At 40.6% G+C, this 27499-nt stretch overlaps 1 protein-coding gene across 6 annotated transcripts in view; it reads left to right on the top strand.

Annotated features, from left to right (window-relative positions):
• Nucleotides 1-27499, top strand: part of AATF (apoptosis antagonizing transcription factor) — a 101344-nt gene that overhangs the window by 44251 nt on the left and 29594 nt on the right. For 4 of the 6 annotated variants that reach the window (XR_007473568.1, XR_007473569.1, XM_049702278.1 and 1 more), the window contains exons 9-10: nt 17929-17996; nt 20221-20301. The exons of 1 other annotated variant lie outside the window; for it this stretch is intronic. Coding sequence is in view for 3 of the 5 variants with exons in the window: in XM_049702278.1 (XP_049558235.1) it covers nt 17929-17996; nt 20221-20301 (149 nt within the window). In the remaining 2 variants the exon portion in view is untranslated. The remainder of the gene's footprint in view (nt 1-17928; nt 17997-20220; nt 20302-27499) is intronic. One more of the 6 variants, XM_049702279.1, reaches the window with a different exon arrangement.

The raw sequence follows: 27499 nt of genomic DNA, 5'->3' as shown, positions 1-27499 counted from the left end.
TCTCACTGTTGTGGCCTCTCCCGTTGCGGAGCACAGGCTCCAGATGCGCAGGCTCAGCGGCCATGGCTCACGGGCCCAGCCGCTCCGCGGCATGTGGGATCTTCCCGGACCGGGGCACGAACCCGTGTCCCCTGCATTGGCAGGCAGACTCTCAACCACTGTGCCACCAGGGAAGCCCACATTAAGTGCTTTTAAGATGTGTTGTCTATATCTCCATTTAAAGTTTTTGTTTGTTTTGATTTGCTTTTTTTAAACCATCCATTGATTTTGACTTGATAGGCCTGAGTTCTTAAAGGATCGAGGAAGGACTAACGTTTACTGAACACTAGTTATGTGCCAGCTTCTGGACTGAGTAGATGGGTACTTGACTCACGTCTTTATTTAATCCTCCCAAGATCTCCATGTTGAGATATGACTGCACTTAGCAATATGCTGTGCAGTAAAGTGACTGGTTTTATTCTTTTCATAGCCAAGACCTCAAACTAGTTTCTTGTTACCTCGTGAGGTATTTTGTTCTGAAAGGACTAATTGAGCTTAGATATTGACAGATTGATTCCTGGATTTCTGAGCGTTCATTAGGATTTTGTATGTTGCTTCTAGCTCTGTTTAGTTTTGATCTGGTTTGTCCTGTCACTTTGAATTTAACCAGGAGCGTCTGGAGAAAGGCATAATAGGTTCTGTTCTTTAGATGGCCACTTTGATGGGTTAAATCTCCCCTTTCATTTGCCATCAGGACATGTCTGTAACTGACCCTGCCACACGCTGGACTTTTGTGTCCAAGACATTTGATAATGCCATAAACAAGTAATTACTAATTCAGTGAACTATTAAAAGTCAATAATGTTAAGAAATAGAGAAGAGGCAAGCTTTCTGACAAGCTGGTTTACTTTAATTAAATTGGAGAGTGATTAATATGGACGGCTGATGTCGTGGCTTTAATAGTATGCATTTAGGTCGTAGTGTGAGTAAGGGATGTGTGAAGCCATTCCTACGGTTAAGGCAATACTGTGTTCTTGTTGGCATGTATCTTTCCAGTGGTTCAATTGATGGCTAAGAGTATGCTTTAAAGTTTGATTTAAACCTCCTGCTTTTAATTTGTTGTTGGAAAACAGATTCCTTCTGTTCAGAGCAGTATTTCATTTTTAGGTTGACTTTGAAATGTTGCTGTTATTTGAGATGTGGATGATGTTTCTTAAAATTTTGATAACATTTATTACATATAGACCTTTATGGTGACTTTAGAGAGGACGTGAATGTGAAGTACACAGATTTGAAGATTGAAGTTACAGTTAAAGTTATAGGAGAGAGGGACTTCCCTGGTGGTGCAGTGTTTAAGAATCCTCCTGCCAATGCAGGGGACACAGGTTCGATCCCTGGTCCGGGAAGATCCCACATGCCGCAGAGCAACTAAGCCCGTGCGCCACAACTACTGAGCCTGCGCGCCTAGAGCCCACGAGCCACAACTACTGAAGGCCGCACATCTAGAGCCCGTGCTCCGCAACAAGAGAAGCCATCACAATGAGAAGCCCGTGCACCACAATGAAGAGTAGCCCCCGCTCGCTGCAACTAGAGGAAGCCCGCGTGCAGCAACGAAGACCCAACGCAGCCAAAAAAAAAAAGTTACAGAAGAGAGTTAATCAGTTAGATTTCTTAAGACATAATAAAGGTGGTAAACAAACTCCAAACCAATATCATTGTCCAATTAAACCTCAGTTTTAATAATTACAAGATTATTTTTTGACCATGTGTAAGAATTTTATTTGAGATGCATTCTAGTTCCTGTGCTGCTGTTGTTGATCTGTCAGTGTTTAGACCCAATACAGCATCAGCATCGTCATTGGATGGCATCGGATGGCATTGGATTGCCAGTGTGGGCTCACTGTTGTGCAGGCTGCACAGAACAGGAGCCCAAAAGCCACATTTTAAATACAAGGTCGAGAAATTTCATCACACGGCAGCGTCAGGGGAAGGCACACACGACTGGCCCTGATTTCTTTCAGTTTCCTTGCTTTAAAAAACACCAGAACCTGACTTCAGTACTACTGCTTCGTTTAGACAAAGGTAAAAAAACCTCAGAACAAAGCCTAAAATAGTTCATTTGATGGAGCCAGCTAGGAAAGAGATAAGAATTGGCTTAGAACTCTCGAAGAAACTTTTCGAACACAAGGGGTACCTTGGCAGTTTACTAGGCAAATATGTGGCCAAAATTGCCTTTTCTGTACTACTAATAAGCCCAATATCAGCTGGCTGAGTGTAAATTAAACACAGCACTCTAGCAGTATTTTAGTAGACCCAAGTAAAGAATTTAGCACTTTAGAAATGGGGAACACTACGTGTTTACTAAAGTGGGCATGAAGTCTCCTTGTGAAATTATATTCAATGTATAGCTCCTTTAAAGTAAATTATAGGGACCATGACTTAGCATAGAAAGGGGAAGTTAATAAGCATCTTAAAATATGTGTATTGTAGATCTAGAATAGAACCTAGTTGCTGTAAAGTTAGATAGTGTCTTTGAAAATCATCAATGCCAAACTGACTTTTTACCAACTAGGGCCTAGAGGAAGTAAGTGACTGGGATACGATCACCTCATTTAGGACATTGAAACGCATGTGCTCTTGTTCCCAGTTTGATTTTCTTTCTAGCGTATTTTGCCGCCTTTTGATCTGACACACTTAAAAATCCACTTGAGCGTTTCCTTTTCAGATTTGTATCTGTTTAGGAAATTGAAGATCCAGTGTATCTGTTTGCATTCTGACAGTTCACATGTTACCACTTTTGTGCAATTATGAACTTCATTCACTTAACAACTGCTGTACCAGATGCTAGGTTTACAAAGACTAATAAGAGAAAACCCCTGCCCAAGGAATTTGTGTCATCTAACAAGAGCAAGATTCTCCTCAATTTTGTATAGTCACACAGCTCCTCTTGAAAAGTATGACTTTGGTAAAATTTAAGTGGAGAAAATAAATGGTGCAAGAGAGCAATCGGGTCCTTGATATAAAAACGTACATGTAGTTGCCTAGTGTTGTCTTATCACAAATGTGCCTCAGACATTCGTTAGCACACAGGTTTTTCCCTCAACAGACACCTGATCTAATTCCTAAAGTCATGTCTCAATAACCTGTAAAAGACTCTAAGAGATGCTGTTAGATATAAACTCTGGATAATAGTATAAATTCACTATTTTCCAGGCATATAGTCATTGTTAGAAGCCAGTATTGAGATGCCGGTATCCACTGAAACCTATTTCAGACTAGAAGAGCATTCAGGGGACTTCGCTGGAGGTCCAGTGGGTTAGACTCCGTGCTCCCAATGCAGGGGGCCCGGGTTCGATCCCTGGTCGGCAAACTAGATCCCGCAGGCCGCAACTAAGCAGTCCGCACACCGCAACTGAGGCCTGGCACAGCCAAAATAAATAAATAAATATTAAAAAAGAAGAAGAAGAAGAAGAGCATTCAGGGAGACACTGCTTTGGGAAAGATCCCTGGTCTTCTCCTTACTTGCTACAAGTAATAATAAATCCTTCCTTCTTCCCCCCCAAAAAAAGGAAAAAAAAAAAAAAACATATTCAGGTTGGTGATGGGTATTTGAGGGTTCATTTTGCTGTAGCCAACTTTTGTGTAGTTTTGAAGTTTTCTGTAATAAAAAGTTAAGGAGAAGAAAAGCCTTCAGATTTCTTTCTTCCGTTAATTGATTCAGCAAATATGTGAGTACCTACTGTATATTTATTGAGTAACTGTTGTTCTAGGCTGTGCTGCCTAATGCAGTAGCCGCTAGCCACGTGTAGCTACTTAAATTGTAGTTAATTAATTAAAGTTGAAAATGCAGTTTGTCAGTCATGCTAGCCACATTTCAAGTGCTGCAGCCACATGTGCTAGTGGCCACTTCAGTGGACAGTGCAAACACTGAGCATTCCCAGCATCACAGGAAGGTCTCTTGGAGCTCTTTTAGGGGCTGGAACAAAGCCAAGTCCTGCCCTCATGAGCATTCATTCTAGCTTAGAGACAGGATGATAGTGTGACCCTGCAGTGGAAAATGATGAAAGAAGGGGGTCTAGGGTAGGGATGGGATGGTTACTGTTTTCACATAGGGTGGTCCGGGGATAAGGTGATATTTGAGCAGAGCCGGGAGGGCAGCGAGCAACAGAACCATGTAGGTATTGGGGGGAAGAGCGTTGGGGACAAAGGGAATGGCAAGTGCCAAGTCTCTGAGACATTGCGGAGGCTAGCATGTTCCAGGAAAATCGGGGAGGCCAGTGCCACTGGGGTGAGCAGGTAAGAAAGAGTGGGATAGGAGAGGAAGTCAGAGAGGTAATGGGAGGCCAGGTTCTGAAGGACCTCGTAGGCCCCTGTAAGGCGTTGGCTTTCACTGTGATTGAGATGGGAAGCCACTAGAGGGTTTTGGACAGAGGAGTGACAAGATTGGACTAATATTTTTAAAGAATCACTCTGAGGACTGTGTTGAGAATAAACTCTAAGGAGGCAGGGTGGCAAACAGGAAATAGGAGACCCTCATGATAGTCTGGGTAGGGGATGGTGGTAGCTGGAACTAGGATGCTTTGGAGGGACTGCTGAGAAGTGGTTGGACTCTGAATTTATGCTGAAAGTTGAACTGACAGGATTGGTTGATGGATTGTGTGTGGAGTGTGGAAAGAGGTGTCCAGGACTTTAAGGGTTTTGGTCTGAGCAATTGGATGGATGAAGTTGCTGTTTACTGAGATGGGGAAAAACAGTGAGAGAAGCTAGTTTGGAGAAATCTGGAACTCAGCTTTGGTTATACTAGGTTTTCTCCCCCCATGGACTGTGTTGTCTTTAATTATTTTTTTTTTTGGTTTTTTTTGTTTGTTTGTTTGTTTTTGTTTTTTGCCGTACGCGGGCCTCTCACTGTTGTGGCCTCTCCCGCTGCGGAGCACAGGCTCTGGATGCGCAGGCTCAGCGGCCATGGCTCACGGGCCCAGCCGCTCCGCGGCATGTGGGATCTTCCCGGACCGGGGCACGAACCCGTGTCCCCTGCATCGGCAGGCAGACTCTCAACCACTGCGCCACCAGGGAAGCCCCATGCATAAATATATTAATGTGTTTGACTTCGGGTTGCTGCCCCAGGCTTCACTGGGACGTTTATGGTATATACACTGTATCACCTTCCCCCAAATCGAAAAAGTTCTGGATTCCAAGACACATCAATCCTCAAGGGATTGTGAATCTGTATGACAAAGGGACAGCGTGCAGGGGAGTCGAGGATGTTGACCAGGAGTGACTATCCTGATGGACTGTGGAATCACGTGCACCTGAGTAAGGAGAGAAGGGAGCATGTGAGGAGAGGAGGAGGCATGCTGAAAAGGTGGCAGGATCAATGGGTTATCGATCCTGGTGGGGCTGAAGAATTATTGGAGTCTGAATCCCGGAAAGAGAGGTTGAGGTTTGTTTCAGCTGGGCTTTTAATCCTTAAAGGACATAATTACAGAATACAAGTTAGTACTGCCCTTTTGGTTTCTTACTTGTGAATCCTTCTTAGTAAGATCTTCTCTAGTTCTGAATGACTCCCTCTTTATTCTTTCGGTACAAACGATATATTGTTTGTATTCTTTCATTAAAAGAATCATTGCCAAAGAATGCCCAGAAATAGTCAGTGATTGAGCTGGTGTCCCAAAGGATATATAAGCCCTCTCCTCACCTTTTTTATAGATAGAATAAATATATATATACACACACACCAGGACATCTGCCTGGTGACCGAGGGACAGAATACTGGAAATGGGGGCTGTTGGAAGTTCTAAACAATAGCACTCCTGGCACATTGTTACTTTTGGTATAGATTAGGAAGAGTGGCTTAATGCAGTCACTTAGTCCTTGTACAATTCTTTCTATGTGTAGGAAAAAGAAAGGAAAAGCAAATTGGCAAAAAGAAGTTCTTTAGCAGTCGAATTGCCTAATTCTTACTCTGTCTTCACACATTAGAGCCTAATACTGATAGTGATTTACTTACACTTCTAGTTAATAATTAGACATTGGGAGACACTATATATCACACCTAATGGAACGTATGGGGTCTGATGAGAAAGTTTTCTGTTTTGACTAATAAATTTTAACCCAAATGGCCAAGCCAAGTGAAATATCATGGCCTTTGAAATATTTTAGAACTGTGCTGAGAAAACAGTGTGACTTTATTCAGTGAATGGATTTATCATCCCTTCCAAATCACAGGCCTTAGCGCCAGCTCTGGAGTGGAGGCACGAGGCAGCACTGAATCAGAAAGTGGAAAAACTAATCAAATCCTTAGAGACCAAGGACAGTGAGGCAGAGTTAGGCTGACTTTTTCAGTGGTAGCCTCTAGCTGTACATTTTCTGATTTTAGTAAGCAAAGGTGGGTTATCTATAACTTCAGTAGTAAGGTGCACTTGGGTTTTATTCATACACCCTGATTTCCCTCCATTCTTCCCTGTGTTATTATTCTGGTAAATATTGTACTTGCCACTGCAGAAGTTGGGTGCTTTTCATCTTTGATCACAATATCTAGAACTCAACTCTTTCCTTTTAGAAATATCATTGAATAGTCACTGTGTACAAGGCTGTGCGCGGAGTTCTGTGGGAGGAGAGAATTTGAGTGAGAGCGTACCCTGCTTACAGGACGCTTACAGCCAAGCAAGGGAGACGACATGAACATAGACAACCAGAGTGCTTGGCCAGGGAGTGATAAAGAATTCAGGAGAGGGAGAGATTAATAACAGTCTGGGAGAATTAGAGAAGGCTGCTGGGAGGAGATGGCATTTGATCCAGGCCCTTGCAAAAGGATAGAGAGGGTGATCTGGAGGGTGAGGTTGAGGGGCAGGCTGAGGAGGAGGGGATTGTGGGAGCAGGGGTGGGGGTGTGGTCACAGGTCATGGAAAGGGAAGAGCAGTTAGTTGTCCTAATAGAATAAATGATAAGGGAGAGCATCGCTTTTGCCCCAATTTAGCATGGCCTAGTTTGGGAAAGCTCTGCAAGTAATAGCCTACTTTGCAAGTATTGACTCACTATTTTTTGTGAATCTTCTGTGCTTTTTACATTTTCTTCCTTCCACTCTGCTTTTCCTTCATTTCATATCTTGTTTGTTATCCACTGTTGACAACCAGTAGAAAGGAACATTGAATTACTGTACTTGTTCGTTGTTGTTGTTAGCAGCTGTCGTGATTCAGCTCTGGAAGGTGTTGAATTTTTTTGTCCCAAATTGCATTTTGTGATCATCTGATGAGTATCGTTATCTGATGTTGACAGTATTTCTCTTTATTGAAATACTTACATTTTGCTAAGTGCTTTACTTTTATCATCTTTTAAAATCACAAATCAACTTTGTTGAGGTACAGTTATTATGAGGAAACTGAGTGTCACTCAGAGAGGTCATATAACTTGTCCCAAACTACGCAGCTAGTAACGGGCATAGCTGGAATTCGGCACCCAGATGTGTCAGACTCCAAAGCCCTGGCGTTTTACGGACTCATTGGCAAATGTTTACAGTTACATTGAACCATGGGGCGCACTCACTCACGGAATTGAAAGCTCATATCCGGAAGCATGAGATCTTAGAAAATGGGAGATGGAAACCTGCAACTGAGATTTGACAAACCTATTTCAAAGATATTTAAATAGAAAACACTATACTGAAATTAATTCAGATCTTTATTATAAAGATGTCAAGACACCTTTCTTGTAGTAAAAAACCAACTTGAAGATACTACAGGAAGGGGTCAGGGTGTGGGGGAGTGGTTAGAGGAAGCACAAAAGATCTGTTTCCTCTCTTCTCTTCCCGAGAAGAACCAAGTTTTTCCTTTGGGAAATGAGACCCAAGAGGGAGGCTAGATCTACATCATTTTAACAGTAAAATAATGAGAGGTGTTTAAGATCTTTCCATTCATTTGGATTAAATAGTTTTTTGTTTTTGTTAATTCAGGTACTCTTGGGATGGTTAAAAAAAAGGGTAATTCCTACCCACTTAAACCACCTGGTTCTCTAGGCCCTGTGTGAGTTGTGAGAGAAGGAGAATATTGTTTCAGGAGGAGGAGGTGCTGGTAATCGGTAGTGATAAAAACAAGGAGGTTCCTCAGTTGCTTGGGTAGGTAGTGGTGCTCTGGATTAGAGGCAGGGTATTTCTTTTGTTTAAAAACAAAAGGAGTGTGTGTGTGTGTGTGTGTGTGTGTGTGTGTGTGTGTGTGTGGTAAATAAACAAAAATTTGGTATTTTCTGCCAGAAGCAATTTTTCCCCCTCTGTGTGTATGTATATTTATTGAGCTCCTTCTATGGCCAGTGGACAGGATAGAGTGGTGAGCAGTCAGATACATTCTCTGCTCTCTGTGAGGTAGACAGTCGGCCAGTGGAGGAAATAGACAATAGGCATGTAATCCGCCAGTAAAATGTAAATTAAGTCCAGCAAGAACATCATGTGAATGTGCATAGAGGGGTGCAGTTAAGATAGGCTTTCCTGAGGAAAAGGTGGTTGAGCTGAGAATTAGCGAATGAGGAGAGAAGGTGGGATGTAAGCCGGTTAATGGCTAGGGAAGCATGTTCCAAGCAGTTGCAGGTCCAAAAAAAGGGCTGCATGGTGGGAGCAAGCCTGGGAGCGTTTCAGGTACAAAAGGAGTGCTGGTGGGACTGGAGCACCGAGGTGGAAGCTTAGGCTGGAGAGGTAGGTAAAGGGGCCTTTAGGCTGCAATAAGAATTGTATACTCTGGCGTACGTGCATTTTGAAAACATTACTCTGACTGTACAGAGCAGAACAAAATGAAGGAGGGGCAGGTGCAGATGCCAGGAGCCCGCTACACTAACTCAGGTGAGAGCGCGTCTGTTTCATTCTTCATTGCTTCCCCAGTGTGCTAAATGTTTATGGAGTGAATGAAGATGATAACAGCCTATACTAGGGTACAGGCTATGGAGACAGAGAAAAATAGACAGGTTCATGAATTGGTGGATCACATATATAAGTCTCGGAGATAGATTAGATATTGAGTGTAAGGGAAAAGGAATTCCAGGGATAACTCTTAGGTCATTGAAGCCTTGAAAATAGAATGAAATTCTTGGCGGGGAGCAAATGGAGTGAGAAGAAAAGAAAGCTTGGGACTTCCCTGGTGGCGCAGTGGTTAGGAATCCACCTGCCAATGCAGGGGACACAGGTTCAAGCCCTGGTCCGGGAGGATCCCACATGCTGCGGAGCAACAGAGCCTGTGAGCCACAACTACTGAGCCTGCGTGCGACAGCTACTGAAGCCTAGCCTGTGCTCCACAACAAGAGAGGCCACCGCAATGAGAAGCCCGCGTACCACAATGAAGAGTAGGCCCTGGTCACTGCAACCAGAGAAAGCCTGCGCAGAGCAACGAAGACCCAGCACGGCCAAAAATAAATAAGTAAATTAATTAATTAAAAAAAGAAAGAGAGCTTGGAACTGAGTCTTGAGGGATGTTAGCATTTAATGTTTGGGTAGAGGAGCTGGCTGAATATGGCGTAAAACGAAGGAGGTGCCTCAAAGATGCCAAGAAAAGGGTGTTTCAGGAAGGTGAGAATGTCCAGCGTCACTTGCTGCTTCAAGAAGTCTAGAAGGTTGAGTCGTGACAGATGTTCATTAGACACGGGCATCTTGAGACCTGGGCCTGAGGTGTTTCAGTAGAATAATGGAGCCAGAACTGTTGGGTGGTGCAGAGTTGGTTGAGGAGTGAGTGGGCAATGTGCAAAGGGGACAGAGAAAAAATAGTTACCTACGGACAGTGGGTCACCTTGTGGCGATTTTATACTATAGGTGTGGACAATATAGTATATGTGGATTTATCTTTTGTATGCTTCAAATATAGTATGAAAATTGCAGATGACTCCTTTTGGGTATAATTTGAAAGACTGGAGATCTGAGAACTAAAAAAAAACGGGTAGTAAAGCAGGAGTTAGAGCAGAAATATTTCTTCACTAAGAATTCTTGTGGGAGCTAGAGAGGAAGCTGAAGGGAGAGTAAACCCAAGCCTTATGAAGCCACTTTTTATATCTATCATTAAGGGAGGGGCTGAAACACATGTAAGAGGGGTTGACTGCACTTCTTTCATGTGCTCTCTATGTATTGGGGAGGGAGTTTGAAAAATCCTGACTCGGCGAGGCTAAGTAAGTTACATACAGGGTTGCCCCAACCTTTTTTCCATCTCAAGCATCTGTGGCTATGAACCATGGAAACCTGAGAGGTAGGAGTCAGTAACTGTGTTACAAATTCAGAAAGCCAGGGAATATGAGGCTATAAAACCAAATGCTTTAAAAATTACTTGGATTTTTGATAAGGGTGCCAAAACAATTCAATGGGGAAAAGAATAGTCTTTGAAGGGACTTCCCTGGTGGCGCAGTAGTTAAGAATCCGCCTGCCAATGCAGGAGACATGGGTTCCATCCCTGATCTGGGCAGATCCCACGTGCTGCAGAGCAGCTAAGCCCGTGCGCCACAGCTCCTGAGCCTGCGCTCTAGAGCCCGTGCTCCGCAACAAGAGAAGCCACTGCAATGAGAAGCCCACGCACCACAACGAAGAGTAGCCCCCGCTCGCCGCAACTAGAGAAAGCCCATGCACAGCGATGAAGACCCAACGCAGACAAAAAGAAAGCACAAAAAACAATGTATTCAAATAAAAGTAAATCTATAAAAAAAAAAAAAGCTGTTTAAAAAAAAAAGAATAGTCTTTGAACAAGTGGTGCATTTTGGATATCCACATGCAATAGAATGAAGTCGGACCCCAACCTCATACCACACGTAAAAGTTAACTCAAACTGTATCCTAGATCTAAATATAAGAACTAAAATTATAAAGCTCTTAGAAGAAAACATGGGAGTAAATCTTCATGACCTTGGGTTAGGCAGTGGCTTCTTAGATACAATACCAAATACACCAATGACAAAAGAAAAAATTGGACCACATCAAAGTTAAAAACTTCGATGACAGTCCACAGAATAGGCGTTAATAAGGGACTGGTATCCAGAGTATATAAAGAACTCTTAAAACTCAATCATAAAAAGACAACCTAATTAAAGAATGGGCAAAGCATCTGAATAGACATTTCTCCAAAGAAGATATGCAAATGGCCAGTAAGCACAGAACGATGATTAACTTCATTTGCCATCAGGGAAATGCAAATCAAAACCACAATGAGATAATACTTTACACCCACTAGGGTGGCTATAATGAAAAAGGCAGGTAATAGCAAGTGCTGGCAAGGATGTGGAGAAGTTGGACCCCTCATATGCTGGTAGTGGGAAGGTAAAGTGATGCAGCATTTTTGGAAGACTGTCTGGCAGTTCCTCAAAATGTTAAACGTAGAGTTAACTGCATGAGCTAGCAATTCTCCTCTTAAGTATAAACCCAAGAGAGATGGAAGCATATGTCCGCGCAAAGAGTAGTACATGAATGTTCATAGCAGCATTATTCATAATAGCCATAAAGTGGAAGTAACCCAAGTGTCCCTCAATGGTGAGTGGCTAAACTTAATGCGGTATATACATACAAAGGAATATTTTTTTATGCACATCATACAAAAATACTCTGATCTATTTTATTACAAACATATGAAATTTTAAAGAATTTTTATTGGAGTATGGTTGATTTACAATGTTGTATTAGTTTCAGGTGTACAGCAAAGTGATTCAGTCATACATATACATCTATCCACTCTTTTTTTAGATTCTTTTCCCATATAGGCCATTACAGAGTATTGAGTAGAGTTCCCTGTGCTATACAGTTGGTCCTTATTAGTTATCTGCTTTATATATAGTAGTGCGTATGTGTCATTCCCAGTCTCCCAGTTTATCCCCCACCCCCCGCTTATCGTGACCGTAAGCTTGTTTTCTGCATCTGTGGCTCCATGCAGCAATGGACGATGCCACGGCATCCACGAAGGAATGTTACTCAGCCATTAAAAGGAAGGAAGTACCAACATATGCTACAATGTGAATAAAGCTTGAAAATCTGTTAAGTGAAATAAGCCAGTCATAAAAGGCCATATATTATATGATCCTCTTTATATGAGATGTCCAGAATGGGCATGTCTATAAAGACAGAAGGATTAGTGGTTGCTTAGGGCTACTGGGGGTATGTGGCTGGTGGATACTGGGGATGACAGCTAGTATGGGGTTTCTTTTAGGTGGGATGAAAGTGTTCTAAAATTAAATATGATTGCACAGTTCTGAATTTACTAGAAAGTGCTGAATTATATACACTCTGAATGGGTGAATTGTATGGTAAGTGAATTATAGCTCAATAAAGTTATAAACAGTTGTTTGGCATTATCTGCAGCAAATCAAAATAAATGTTATTTGTATTATTTCTAGTATGTTTTCATGTTTTATTTTACGGAACAGAAAGATATTCATAAGAGATTTTTTTTAAAAATAAATTTATTTGTTTATTTTTTGGCTGTGTTGGGTCTTCGTTGCTGCACGTGAGCTTTCTCTAGCTGTGGCGAGCAGGGGCTACTCTTCATTGCGGTGCACGGGCTTATCATTGCGGCGGCTTCTCTTGTTGCGGAGCACGGGCTCTAGGCATGCAGGCTTCAGTAGTTGTGGCACACGGGCTCAGTCGTTGTGGCTCACGGGCTCTAGAGCGCAGGCTCAGTAGTTGTGGCACATGGGCTTAGTTGCTCCGTGGCATGTGGGCTCTTCCCGGACCAGGGCTCGAACCCGTGTCCCCTGTACTGGCAGGCGGAGTCTTAACCACTGCGCCACCAGGGAAGTCCTACTTGCATGGTTTTAAATAACGTGTTTATATGACTGTTGATTTATTGATGTCCATCATTTTTGAAATCCTCTCTTGATTTCCCATTGTGGTAGTGAGGCCCTGCTCCCTCCTCACTCCCAATACTTCAGTTCTCCATTCTTCTCTTGTACTTATTGTCGCAGTTTTGTGAAAACAATTGTTTCCAATATATGATTAAATAAATGTTCACAAGTGATGTACTATGATTACATTTCCTTACAAATTTGTTTTTTCCTAGAGCGAATAATACCCGCTTTTAAAAGATGTACTTAACCTATCATTTTCCCCCTTTCTCCTGGAGCGCTCGCTCCTGGAGCTCCCTGGACTCTTCCTTTCTGGAACAGGCTCTCTGGGGCTGTGCCATCTGTAGTCCTGGGACTTGCCTCACTTCTTTCCTGAGGTAGACCTGTTTTCTAACATCTCCTGTCTTCGTCCTTCTTGCCGTGTGCTCTCATTTTACTGAGGCACATCTTCCTGTGAAAGAGAGTGTGGAAAGTAAATTGTTGAGTCCTTGCCTATGTGAAATGCTTTATGTAACTCTCATACTTGGTTAGGATTTTGGCTGTGTATGGAACTTGAGGTTGAAAGTTATTTTCCTCAGAATTTTGAAGGCCTTGCTCTGCTGTCCTCTGGCATCTGTTATTGCTACTGAGATGTCTAATCCCATTTAGATTTACAGTCCTTAATATTTAGGGTGACTGTATAATTCATTGTCAAAACTAGAACCCTTGAGGTGCTAGCCTGAAAGAATAGCAGGACAGCAGGCATTAACCAGGACTCTCTGGGGTAGCTGGGGCCATGTGGTCACCCTCTTTACATGTGACCTATTTTTCCTCTAACCATTTAGGATCTTCTCTTTGCTTCTGGAGTTCCACATTTCACGATGATGTATCTTACAAAAGGTCCTTTTTCCTTCATTGCACTAGGTTGCACTAGGTTGTGGTGGGTTCATTCTTGTCCTTTGATTGGGGAAGTTTTAAAAATTATTTCATTAATAATTTTCTCCTAGCCTTTGTTAGGCAGGTGTTTGACATTCTGGATTATCCTCTAAGTTTTTTTCTTCTCTCACAAATAATCAGGGGGTATCATCTTTGGGCCTTTTGTTTCATATCTAAGAGATCTTTGTACATTTATCTTCCAGTTATTCTATTGAAATTTTTAAACATTTCTGTTTTGCGTTTAATTTCTTGTTTTACGCTTTTCTCATAGCATCCTGTTCTTGTGGAAATGTGTCTTCTCTCACTTCTCTGAGGTCATCCATCGTGAGTTCTTTTCTCTTTTCTTTCTTCTTTTTTTTTCTGTGCGTTTGTTTCGTTTGTTCTCTGTGTTGCTTTCTTGAGTCCCTTTTTTTTCTGTTTGTTTTGGTCTGTGTCTGAGGCTTTCCTCAGATGTTGGTGATCCTTAACTGTCCCTTCGTGTTTCAGAGTAAGGCATTCAAAAGTATCTCTGGAACCTGGGCATAGCTTTTTGGCTCCTTTATATATAATTTTGCTGTGAACTAATGTCTTGGTTGTTAGAACTTGGAAATCTTATTTTCCGGGGAGACAGGGGACGACCATGCAGTTTCTCCAGAAAAGGCTCCTCTCCTCTCCTGCCTAGGAAATTTTACACATGGTGCTAGCGTTCTGTGTAGAGGGTGGGGGAAGGAGACAGAAGGTCCTAGAGTTGAGCATCGAGCCTTTCCCTTATGCCCCATCTCAGCCTTACGTGCCTCACATCTCTCAGTTTGGAGCTTCTGTGGCCCAGTTTTTCCAGAGAATAAAGCTTCTTTTCTCCCTGTGGGGTAGTCACTTGGTTGTGTGGGATAATGGAGAAGGCCCATGGTTCTGCCCCCTCCCCATTCTCCACCTTTCAGGGTAACTGCCCGCCAAGAGCTCATCTCACAGGGATTCTGTGGGCCTCATTAGCTCCACCCTCACCTTTATTCCCTCTGGACATTTGGGTGATAACTTCCTTTTACTCCTTCATCTCCTGTCTTTGAAAATTTTGTGAAAAGCTACTCTCATTAGCTCTCCCTTTTCTCTTCTTTCTTGCGGGTTAATACATTTATTTTTTTCCCTCTACTGTCTTTTAGAGGAGTTGAGAAGGGAGAAGAGATAGACTAATGTGTTCAAACTGCCATTTTTAACTGATTCTGGCGTGCATTTTTCCAGGCAGAGTATTATAAATGTTGATTCGATTCTGAATAGTACTGTCGGTGCCATTCCTCACATATGTTGTTATGGGTTAAATAGGGTTTTGTGGGCTGGCCTGGAAACCCAACTACATCTATGATTTTCCCCTAGAACTAGAGAAACAATCAAGCCTTTCTGAATTGACTCTCTGGAGGAATTACAACAGGCTGGAGCAGAAATATTTCATATATCTCTCCATTTTCCAAATCACATAGAAAATTACGACTATTGTATCATTATTGTTGAAATAAAAAGCTCCAGTAACTAGCAGAAACCGGAATTTTAATGGAAAAGTTTGGTCATAAAGTTAAGCTTTGAAAATTGAACTGAGAAGCAAAGCTAAGTTCTTCAGCAGTATCCCTAAAACTTCATTATTCGGCAACTTTTTTGAAAGCATTTTTCCTAATTAAATTTAAGCCCAGTGATAGAGCTGTGGGAAATAGCAATAGCCACGAGAAGCATTTGTTTACTTATTTTCGTGCTACTTTCTTATTCTTGCCTTGCACACAACAGGGTCTTCTGAAACATTGGACTGAATAAACTAGACTCGGCCAGATAGACGAATAAAACTCTCTTCCTAACCATGAATGACTAAGAATAGCTGTGAGACACTTGGGTAGTGAAAATGCAACCCAGAATATGTAAAGTACACAGGGTGCTTGAGACTAAACGCTGCACCAGCTTGGTGTTGGAACTGCAGAGACCACGCGGGTGTAACAGACCCACTGCGGTCATGCGGCTCCCGTTTCCAGCCTCCCACGTTGTGCTGGGGCAGCCTTCCCTGAGCGCTCCTTCCCAGTGGCCGTGATGGCCCCAGTCTCAAGGCATCAGAGATCATTAGGAAAACCAGGAATCGTGGCTGTTATCTCTTACGTGGCTGGAACAAGGTAAGGGCAATGAGATGTAGTGATCCCATTATTTTCCTTCTTTTTTATTTTGTTTTCTCTTCTTTTTTATTAAAAGAAAAAACGATTCTTTTTGTTAACCTCTCCATCCCCCCCTCCCGCCTCCCCTAACCTTGCTTTTGACAGGATGTTGGCTAGGAACCAGAGCCCATTTTGGCTTAGCCTTAAGGGCAGCTGTTTACAGAGTAGCGGTGTTACATAGGGTTCCTGTGTCGTATGTCTGTGTAACACTGGATTTGGATCTTGTATTTAGCTGCCAGAAGTGACTGTGATGAAGTAGGGGAGATAAACTGATAGATTGGCTGTCAGAAAGATGTTGGGAGTCAATCAGATAAACAGGGCAGAGAAATAGCTTGCTGTTTTCTAGTGATAATAAACCAGAGGCCTCTGGTCCCCGCATTTTTAAATGTAATTGCCATTGTAGTAATAATGTCTAAAACAAGCAAATGAGAAAACATCACAGGAGGTTTTTTATTTGCGATTGAGATATCCTTTTCCCTTTTGCAATAAAGTTTTGTCCTATATGGAAATGAGTATTTTTACAAATTTGTTTTGCTTCTTCCAGTGCCTACTTACATAAACAAATGACAATTAGAGAGTGAACTACTTTCGTAGGAATTTATCCCTTCTTCGTTATCCTCCCACAGACTTTGGCTGTTTAACTTGATGAACTATCTATATTGCTCCCATGCCTTACCTACAAAATAATTACTTATTTTTGTGAAGAAACAAGTTTTAAAGTCAAACCTGTGTTATTGACAGGTGATAAGCAGGAAGGAGTTTATTTTAGTGTCTTCCCTTGGATTTCTCTCAGAAGATTTTTTATTTATTTATTTATTTATTTTTGGCTGCGTTGGGTCTTCGTTGCTGTGCGCATGCTTTCTCTAGTTGCAGCGAGGGGGGCTGCTCTTCATTGCGGTGCGCGGGCTTCTCATTGCAGTGGCTTCTCTTGTGGAGCGTGGGCTCTAGACGCGTGGGCTTCAGTAGTTGTGGCACGAGGGCTCAGTAGCTGTGGCTCACAGGATCTAGAGCGCAGGCTCAGTAGTTGTGGCGCACAGGCTTAGCTGCTCTGAGGCATGTGGGATCTTCCCAGACCAGGGCTTGAACCCGTGTCCCCTGCATTGGCAGATGGATTCTTAACCACTGTGCCACCAGGGAAGTCCCTCTCAGAAGATTTTTGGAATTTTAATCTCTGTTGCTGTTTCCCTGTATATAGCACTTGTGTAGGAGAGATGATATCTAGTTTATTATTGTAATTTAAAATTCTCCTTCTTTAGTGTTTAACTTTTAAATCCATTGCTTCTTCTCACGTGGGACTTTAAGATCCAATGCAAATTCTTCAGTCTGTGTGTAAGATACAGATTTAGGCTTTGATTGCATGCGGTGGGATACCCAGTATTAAGAGGAGAGTAGGAGAGTGATTTAGAGTTCCCCTGGAGTTAATTGTGGGGCTGAGAGACTGGCTGTCTGTGTCGTGTTTCCAGTATGCACATACGACTTTCTTTAGGTTCGTTATTAAAGTTGTTGTGGCTGTGAATGTGTTGGTGTCATATATGGTTAAGTTATTTATCAGTAAGCATGCTAGGGTACCAGCTGTGGAAAGCAAGAGAGTGAAGTCCACACTTTTAGTTATATCTTATAAAGGCTTTTTGCCTAAGGAAGACCTTCCTGACTGCCGGAGGTTATAGGTCAGAAGTTAACCATGTACCATTATCCTGTTGGTGAGAAGCTGATGCGTGTTCCTCTTTGCCACCCAGCCCTTCCCACCTGACCTTTTATAGATTCTCCACTGATATCGATGAGGTGGACAAAACTAATCATAAAAACAATGAAGGGAATGTTGCATACTCATTGATCCATTTGAAATGAACTGCAGTACAATAAGTCTTTCAAATGGACTTTGTTCTCAGCTATTGCTTATAGCTGTTTTTAAAGATATATAAATATGAAAGGGTTAATGGGAATTCAGTCATGCTCTTGCCACTGAGTTGTCCCTTATTGATTGTAGTTTAGAGCTGTCACTATGCCATTCAGAATTCCTCCTGTGCCCTTTTAAAGTCAGTTGGTGCTGGGAGATGATAAATAAATCACTTGCTTTCCTTTTTCCCCAGCTCCTTCGAGAACTCATAGAACGGAAGACCAGCTCCTTGGATCCCAACGATCAGGTGGCCATGGGAAGGTAATTTAGATATGGCTTTCTATTCATGCAAGTAGCCTGTATAATAGTTTCTCCCTCTGAGCCTCCTTAATTCAGCCTCCAAGGCAACGATTGGTCCTATAATTATAAAAGTTGAGAGTTCCCTGGTGGCCTAGTGGTTAGGATTCCGGGCTTTCACTGCTGTGGACCGGGTTCAGTCCCTAGTCAGGGAACTGAGATCCCACAAGTCATGCCGCACAGCCAAATTAAAAAAAAAAAGTTAAGCAAGATAACAAGAACTAGACAGAGTGATGGAAATTGTTTACCCTACCTACATTGCCTTAAGTGCAGTTTGAATAAGAGATTATAAAACGCCTATAGGTGTTTATTTTAGGGTTTGTTTCACAAAGTCCTTCTTAATCTCTTTGCTCTCTGGATTGGGCTGTGATTTTATCTGTATCAATCTCTGACCAGTGGGTAAAAAGCATCCACCCAGATGCATGCTCTCCGCTGTCAGGACGTGGCACTGTGCACAACAGGTTCCTTGCTCTGGGAGAGTGTGCCCTAATTTAGACCTCCACCCCTTCAGTGAAAGCTGTGGCACAATTAGAAATGGAACGTGGCGGCATTACCCAGATGTCAGGGTAGAATGGAAAGTAGTGAAGGAAGGCCCTTGTGTATGCTTCATCCTGTGGCTGGAAAATAAAAAGGACGTTGAGAGTGCTACCTAATGAATAGTGTACATTTAAATAGCCATGAGCCATAATTTGCAAAAGCATGAAAGGAAACAAAAGCTGCAAGTATCAGAATGGGATTCTGGGGCAGAGCAGCATTTTGAGATCACAATGAAAAATTTGTGTTGATGAAATAATTTTATGTGAGTAAAACATGAATTTTAGGGTAGGATGTTGATATTTTGTATATCTCTGGAATGCTATAGAGAGCTGTTCACCATAAATTTAATGTGATAGAGCAAATTGCATTTAAGTGATGATTATATTGTACATTTATCTGACTTTACAATAAAATAGATTATGGTAATTAAGATTATATTAAGATTACAGTAATTGGATTTCCCTGGATTTTTTTTTTTTGATGTTAAATTTTCATTGTGTAAATCAGGTAAGATGAGTAGCTGCTGCTGTTTTTCCTTTTTTCCCCCCGCATTTGTTCATATGAGCAATATATGAAGATTTTCTTAGCCCAGTATCTTTTATTTGAAAAATTAATTTCTTTTAATCTAAAACGACTGCAGACTACCAAATGTAAAATAGCTAGCTAGTGGGAAGCGGCTGCATAGCACAGGGAGATCAACTCGGTGCTTTGTGATCACCCAGAGGGGTGAGATAGGGAGGGTGGGAGGGAGACTCAAGAGGGGGGGATATGGGGATATATGTATACATATAGCTGATTCACTTTGTTATACAGCAGAAACTAACACAACATTGTAAAGCAATTATACTCCAATAAAGATGTTAAAAAAATAAAAGTAAAATAAAATGACTGCAGAATATATGAATCTTGTTTGGATCCTGATTCAAGCAAACTAACTGTAAAATTGAGACGACCTCGTAAATTTAGAGTGAATATTTGATAGTAAAGAATTATTGTCAACTTTTTTTAGGTGTGACAGTGGTATTGAGATTATATTGGGGCTCTTGGTATTGAGATTATATTGCGGGAAAAAAAGCCCTTACCTTTGAACAACACATTCTGAAATATTATAGCTGAAATGAAAATTAAATAAATAAAATGACTGTAAAACTAGTATCAATAGTGGATAATTCTTAACACTTAGAAAAGTGGAAAGCACAGGAAAAAGCAGTTGGGCATTAACAATGGGAAAATTAGATTTAAAGAATTCACGTGCTCAAACCAAACAGCAGCTGCAATATTAGTCATAGAACAGGCCGCGCAGCTAAAACATTAAAAGCAAACCCAAGCAGCTATACTCAGTTTGATGGGTTTTCCTGCAGACTGGTAGATTTAGTGCTTGTCACAGTAACTCCAAATACTAAGGAGCACTGTTAACCAAATTTGCTGTAGAATTTCCCAGCTGCCATTTGTTTTTGTTTTTGTTTCTTTAAGCCATTGCACAAATCCTCTTCTGTTGATTAGTCTCTGTGGCCCCAGACTGTCTTGAGGAAGTTGATGTAGGTTGATGATTTCTTTCTGCAGTGTTGTTAGTGAGAAAAATTCCGATTTGTCGATACATGTAACTATTTCCATTAGTGATGATGCATAACATCGCTTGTGAATTTCCTAGGCAGTGGCTTGCAATCCAGAAGTTAAGAAGCAAAATCCACAAGAAAGTAGATAGGAAAGCCAGCAAAGGAAGGAAACTTCGGTGAGTTACTTTTTAGAAAAACTGTTAATCTTGTGTGTTGTTATCCATCTCTCTTCTCTTGCATGTTGGCTATTACATCATTTTTCTATTTCTTTTGATGATTCTGTTTTTCAGGAGCAGAAAAATAACTAAAGCAATATTTGGGGCTTTTTTTGAGACTCGGTTTTTTTACTCTGTAATGGAAAGAGTTTCAGTTACTTCTTGTTCTACTGTTGTGAATGGATGGGTTAAATGATATTTGCATTTCCCTGAAAGAGAAATAATAAGGAAATAAGACAAGATCGTTGAAATTGCCTTAGTTTTAAAAAATGATTTCTTTAGAACAATATAAAAATTGTATTTTGGAGTCGTTTAGACATAGAATTATATTGGTCCATTTTCATGATGCCATACATGTACGCAATATGCTAAAAAGGTAAAAATGAAGGATTCCAGAGAATGTTAACACTGTGCTTAAATAAGATGAGGAATATAATTTGTATGAGAACAGAGAGACATTTCTGAGTGTAGGAAAGCCCTCAACCCTGTGAGCCCTTGAAGGAGTCTTAAAAGTATGGAGACAAAAGATGGGGCAAGAGTAGAATTGACATTGCTATGCTTTCAGACTTAGATTCCTTGTAACTATTTTTATATATTACATAATATCACTCTCACAGGGCCTCAGTGTCAAAGAAACTACTTGTAATTCAGGTGCACACTGAAAAAAAAATGTTAAACTCATTGTGTTAGGACAGTTTTAGGCAGATAGCTAATCCCACATCCTTATTAGAGCCTGCCTGTCATTAAATTCCCTTTAGACAAATGTGGATCTGTCTCATTTTTAAATATCTTCAGAGAAGCAGATTTCACTCCTTCAATTAACCTGTTTTAGTATTTAACAAAACTCATCAGGAAATGCTTATTTTTCTTTAACTTTGCAGAAGTGCAAAGTAGCTTTTCATCATCTTGTGATTGAAAGTCACTTTCTTAAATCTCAGGTTAAATTGTTATAATTTGTTTATGTTTTTTCATATGTTGAAGTTTCCAAGTCTTCATACTTCTCCAAGTTTGTTTTCAGTGTACTGGTTAAGAGCATGGTCTCAAGAGCCTGACTGCCTGAGTTTGAATCCCAGCTTTGACAGTGTGGGATATGACACTCTAGTAGTTACTCCGAGCAAGACCCTTAAACTCTCTGTGCTAGTTTCTTCATCTGTAGAATGGGGATGATAATAGTACGAGACTTGTAGGGTTGCTGTGAGGTTTAAATGAGTAAGTATATATACAGCTTTTAGAACAGTGCCAGAGACACAGCAAGCACTATATACGTGTCTGTTGCCATCATTCCTATCATTATTATTGCTGTTATTATTCCAAGACTGGATCAGTCTCCTCCTGGAACGTTCATTTACTTACTCACTCACATACATGCCTCTTTTGTACCTGTCTCTTCTGTACACCCACCCCCACCCCCCCACCCCGCCTCGGCCCGGAAGGATTTAAAGAAGAATGTTATTACTAGTACTTTGTAATTGACCAGGCTGATTAAATACCTACTCTTTAATTTTGAGATTAGACTTTTCTCCAGTACGGTGCTTTTAAAATTATAGCTTTGAGAAAGACAAATACTCTATGTTATCACTTGCGTGTGGAATCTAAAAAATGAAACAAACGAATGTACCTAACACAACAGAAACAGGCTCACAGATACAGAGAACAAACCAGTGCTTACCAGTGGGGAGAGGGAAGGAGGGAGGGGCGACATAAGGGTATGGGATTAAGAGACACAAACTACTGTGTATAAAATAAATAAGGAGCAAGCATATATTATACAGCACAGGGAATATAGCCATTATTTTATAATAACTTTAGATGGAGTATAATCTATAAAAATATTGAATCACTGTGTTGTACACCTGAAACTAATAATATTGTAGATCAACTGTACTTCTAATTAATTAATTTAATAGCTTTGTGAGGCTTTAAATGCTCTCTAGAGGGAGGAGCCCAGGATTTCAGATCAGGAGACTGGCTCTGTCTGGCTCTATGATTTTGGTTGCTCTTTATTCTCTGAGCCTCACTTTTCTCATTTAGTAAGTGGAGATACTAATCCCTACTTTATAGATTTGGTTTGAGGATTAAAACAAGGTGAATATGTCTGGTAAGTAGGAAGCATTCGAAAATATTAGTTTCTTTGGTTTCTTGTGTTTATCTGTTGACGTTGCTGTTGCAAATATACGCTCTTCAAAAGAACTGAGAGTGGCCAAAAATGCCTTTTTTACATTATCATATGTTTATGAGTTTTAAAACTATTAGGGCAAGTAGCTATAATCGTGTGTCCCTTGAGGGCAAGTATTGCACTGTTTTTTCAAGACAGTTCCAACCTTAACCGTCTACCGTAGTGCCTCATAGACATGTTTTTGGATGATTATAACAGTAAAATTAACACGCTTGTCAGGTAAGACTTTCTGTAAGATGCAGCATCCACACTTCACAGTGTGAAGTGAGCAGACTAGGAAGAGTTAGCCTAGGGAAAGGCCACAAAGAATAATGTTTGCCAAAACACAGACCTGAGAGTGTACACGTCCGTTTTGGGAACTGCATTTGTTTTGGCAGAGACTTAAACTGAGTATGGGGGAATAGCAGGAGATGAGGCTGTATGAATAAGTGAGCGCTAGATTGTGCTCAAGCTCAGAATTCAGACTTTATAGACTGTAGCAAGTCATTGAAAAATAAGGAAGCCTGAGCACCTGTCACAGATTGGAGGAGACTTAAGGAGACACCACAGTTAGGTGCAATGTGGGGTCCTAGGTTGGATCCTGGAAAAGAAAAAGGACACTAGGGTAAAAATGGGTGAAGTTTGAATAAGGTCTATGGTTTAGTTAATAGTATTGTACCAATGTTAATTTCCTAATTTTGATAATTACACTATACTTGTGTAAGCTGTTAACGTTAGAGGAAGCTAGGTGAGGATATACATGAGTTCTCTGCACTATTTTTGCAACTTTTCTATAAGCCTAAAATTACTGCCAAATAAGAGGTAAAAAGAAAAGTAATAAATAAGGTCATGTGCTTTGAATTGTTTTGCAGTTTTATCATCAGTATTCACCTGGCTCTCTTTGTGAACATCAGTGTGCGGGATGTGGTCAGAATCAGAGTGATCTTGTTAGCAATAGCAACAACTAACATTTATAAAACTCTGTTGGGCACTGCAAAGCAATTTACATGCCGAGGTAGAAAAGGCATAGGCTTTAATGCTAAACTGTCTGGGTTTGAAATCTGACACTTCACTTACTGGCCTTTAGACCTTGGGCAAGATACTTTACATCTTTGTGCTTCAGTTTCCTCATCTGTCAACCTAGCATGATGATAAAAGGCACATCTCATAGGATTGTTATGCAGATTGAATTAGCTAATTCATGTAAAGTAGTTCGGAAGGTAAGTAGCTCGCCCAGGTTACAGAACTAGCAAGCACAAACTTGGATTTGAGCTAATTGGTCTGATTCCAGAGCCCATGCTTCTAACCTGTGGCTATTGAGTTGTTTCTCTGGCCAGGACCTTTGCAGACACCAAAATAGTACCTTGGCTACATTAGAATTCTGCCATGATGGATTTAACAAGGGGCCCAGGCTAGATGAGAATAGCATAAATAACTTCCTTAAATTAGACCCCCAGAAGAGCTGGTGGGATGTGCCAACTGTCATCACTGGTACTAGATTCCACCAGTGAGCAAGCTTTGCTCTGTGTGATATGGTTGGAGAGAGAAGAAATGTCCTAGCAAAGATGAACATCACCTTGTGGAAACCTTAGTTTAAATGGTAGCAGGTCAGTGGCATCATCCTGGTCAGACTGGGTGTGGCAATTTGCTAGTTGGATGCTGGAAAATAACTTATAAAAAAAAGAAATGTTTTGGTTTTGGGAAGTAATTATAATTATTGATTATCAGTCTTTTACTCAGCATTATCTGTAAGTGGATTTGATCATGATTTAAGCAGAATTCATAATGTAAATGAATGAAGCTCTCGGGTCTTTAATAATGAGGTGTCATACTGTGTTTTGTGTTTGTCTATTCTTCTGCAACAAAATTATATTTATCTCTTCTTAGTATGGTTGGTAAAAGGTATTTTAATACGAAAACATGCATCCATCCTCAGTAGCGCTGAGATTAGGTAAAATGCATTGTATTAAGTACACATTACTAAATCTGATTACTTCTTAAAGCCTGTCTTTCATCATGCAGCTAATAGTTATTGAATATATTTTACTAAAGTGTAAAGGTATTCCACAGAGCAGTGCCATCCAATAAAAATGTCTTTACCTGCGTAATTTTAAATGTTCTAGTAGCCACAATTGAAAAGGGGAAAAAATGAAACAAGTGAACTTAATATTTCACGTAACCCAATATATAAAAAATATTATTTCAACAATTTATTGTTTTAAAAATTATTAGTGATATATTTTACATTTTTTGCATCTCAAGTTTTCAAAATCTGGAGCACATCTCAGTTTGGCACATTTCAGGTGCTCAGTAGCCACGTGTGGCCAGTGACTCCCGGATTGGACAACACAACTATAAGGTATAGTTCATAGTCTTTGTCTAGACAGTAAATTAAACCTGTATTTGGACACAGCCAAGAACAGTTTTCATTTTTTCAGATGAACAGTGAAGTTTGGTGAAGCCTAAAGACATTAAAATATATTTATTAATTGTACTTACACTTTATACTTAAATAAAAAGGTTATGTAAATAATTATATTCTTGTACATTAACGTAACCTTTGGGAGGGCATTTAGCTTACTTTTTCAATTTTAAATATGCATACTTTTCGATTCACCAGCAAAGCAATTCCACATCTCAAAATTTATCCCATAGAAATGTGTGAACAAACATACAATAATTTATATATAAGAATCTTCGGGCTTCCCTGGTGGCGTAGTGGTTGAGAGTCCGCCTGCCGAAGTAGGGGACACGGGTTCGTGCCCCGGTCCGGGAAGATCCCACATGCCGTGGAGCGGCTGGGCCCGTGAGCCATGGCCGCTGAGCCTGCTCATCCGGAGCCTGTGCTCCACAACGGGAGAGGCCACAGCAGTGAGAGGCCCGCGTACCACAAAAAAAAAAAAAAGAATCTTCACTTTAGCTAAGTCAGAAAGAGAAAGACAAATACCATGTGATATCTCTTATATGTGGAATGTAAAATATGACACAAATGAACTACAAAACAGACACAGACATAGAGAACAGACTTGTGGTTGTCAAATGGGGGGCAGTGGGGGAGGGATGGACTGGGAGTTTGGGATTAGCAGTTGCAGACTAGTATATATAGAATGCATAAACAACAAGGTCCTACTGTATAACACAGGGAATTATATTCAATATCCTGCGATAAACCATAATGGAAAAGAATATGAATAGGAATGTGTGTGTGTGTGTGTAACTGAATCACTTTGCTATGCAGCAGAAATTAACACAGTTTTGTAAATCAACTATGTGTCAATAAAATAAATTTCTAAAGGTTTTAAAAAGTCTTCACTTTCGCACTGTTTAATATGGTTTTTAAAGGAGATAGGCTGTATAATGCCTATCAGTAGGAGGTTTAATAAATTATATTGACACGACAGAATATCCTGTAACTATGAAAAAGAATAGAATATGACAAAGTGGGAAAAAGCATAATGCAGAATATTAAGTATCTTACAGTCTCATTTTTATGTGAAAATATATAAAGTTTATATTTGTCTTATAAATGGAGAATGCCACAGACAAACTTAACAATGATTAACAGTGATTTAATTAACAGTGATTATTTCTGGGGTATAGGACTACAGGGAACTTGTCAGCTCTCTATACATTTCGGAATTTGAAATTATATATTATTTTTTATAATTAGGAGATAGGGACATTAAAAAATGTACAGTGAACAGATATTTTGTTGCATCTTATAAAAAGTGAAGAATTGGAAGCAATATGAATGTTCAAGTATATGAAAATATAGTTATGGTACTTCCATTCCTGGAATTTTGTATATAGCTTTGAGATACAATGCTAAGTGAAAAAAAAAGATATGAAATTATGTGTGTGTGTGGATTTCTATATAAAATGAACATAATTGGGCTTCCCTAGTGGCGCAGTGGTTGAGAGTCCACCTGCCGATGCAGGGGACACAGGTTCATGCCCCGGTCTGGGAAGATCCCACATGCCGCGGAGCGGCTGGGCCCGTCAGCCATGGCCGCTGAGCCTGCGCGTCCAGAGCCTGTGCTCCACAATGGGAGAGGCCACAACAGTGAGAGGCCCGTGTACCGCAAAAAAAAAAAAAAATTAATTAATTAAATAAAATGAACATAATTAACCAAAATATTAAACTACTACTAATAATAAATATTAATAACAGTTCTTCTCTGGGTGGAAGAACTATGTATGTTATTTTTTATTTTTTTTGCTGTATGCGGGCCTCTCCCTGCTGTGGCCTCTCCCATTGTGGAGCACAGGCCCCGGACGCGCAGGCCCAGCGGCCATGGCTCACGGGCCCAGCCGCTCCACGGCACGCGGGATCCTCCCAGACTGGGGCACGAACCCGTGTCCCCTGCATCGGCAGGAGGACTCCCAACCACTGCGCCACCAGGGAAGCCCCTATGTATGTATTTTTGTGTGTGCTCAGTTGGTTTGTTTTCTAAATTTTCTGTAATGAATTATGCTTTTTGTATTACTCTTATAATGGGAAAAATCTCATCACTATTCTTTTAAATTCATTTGTTAAAAAAATGAATGAAATTTGGGAGGCTTGGCTATTGGTGGTGTAGTAGAGAATCAAATTCTTTGATGTGTGTAAAAATGTTTTTAAAACTGTAAAACATTACACATGTGAAAATATTTATATCATATTTTTTTGTGGATAGTGTTTTGCCCAAGAACAAGTTTTTCTGGTTAGAATTTTATTGGGCTGGGCTAAAAGTTCATTTGGGTTTTCCGTAACATGGAAAAACCCAAATGAACTTTTTGGCCAACAAATATACTGTGCATATTGTCCTTCAGCTTCTCCTTTTATAATGAACAGAAAGGGATACCTTCTTTGAATTCTCTTTGGTGTAATTTCTTCTGTATAAGGTCAAATATTTGTTCAGCCCCCCTTCACCAGAGGATCTCAAAGCACTTTGTACAAAAATACCCTTTTTTTCTATTGGTGGGAGATGGAGGTGACATAACTTAAATTTCTGTAACACCTTG

This window comes from Orcinus orca, chromosome 19 (genome assembly GCF_937001465.1).
Source record: "Orcinus orca chromosome 19, mOrcOrc1.1, whole genome shotgun sequence".
NCBI classification, from domain to species: domain Eukaryota; kingdom Metazoa; phylum Chordata; class Mammalia; order Artiodactyla; family Delphinidae; genus Orcinus; species Orcinus orca.
The sequence above is the reverse complement of the archived record's forward strand: the minus strand, read 5'-3'. Positions and strand labels throughout refer to the sequence as shown.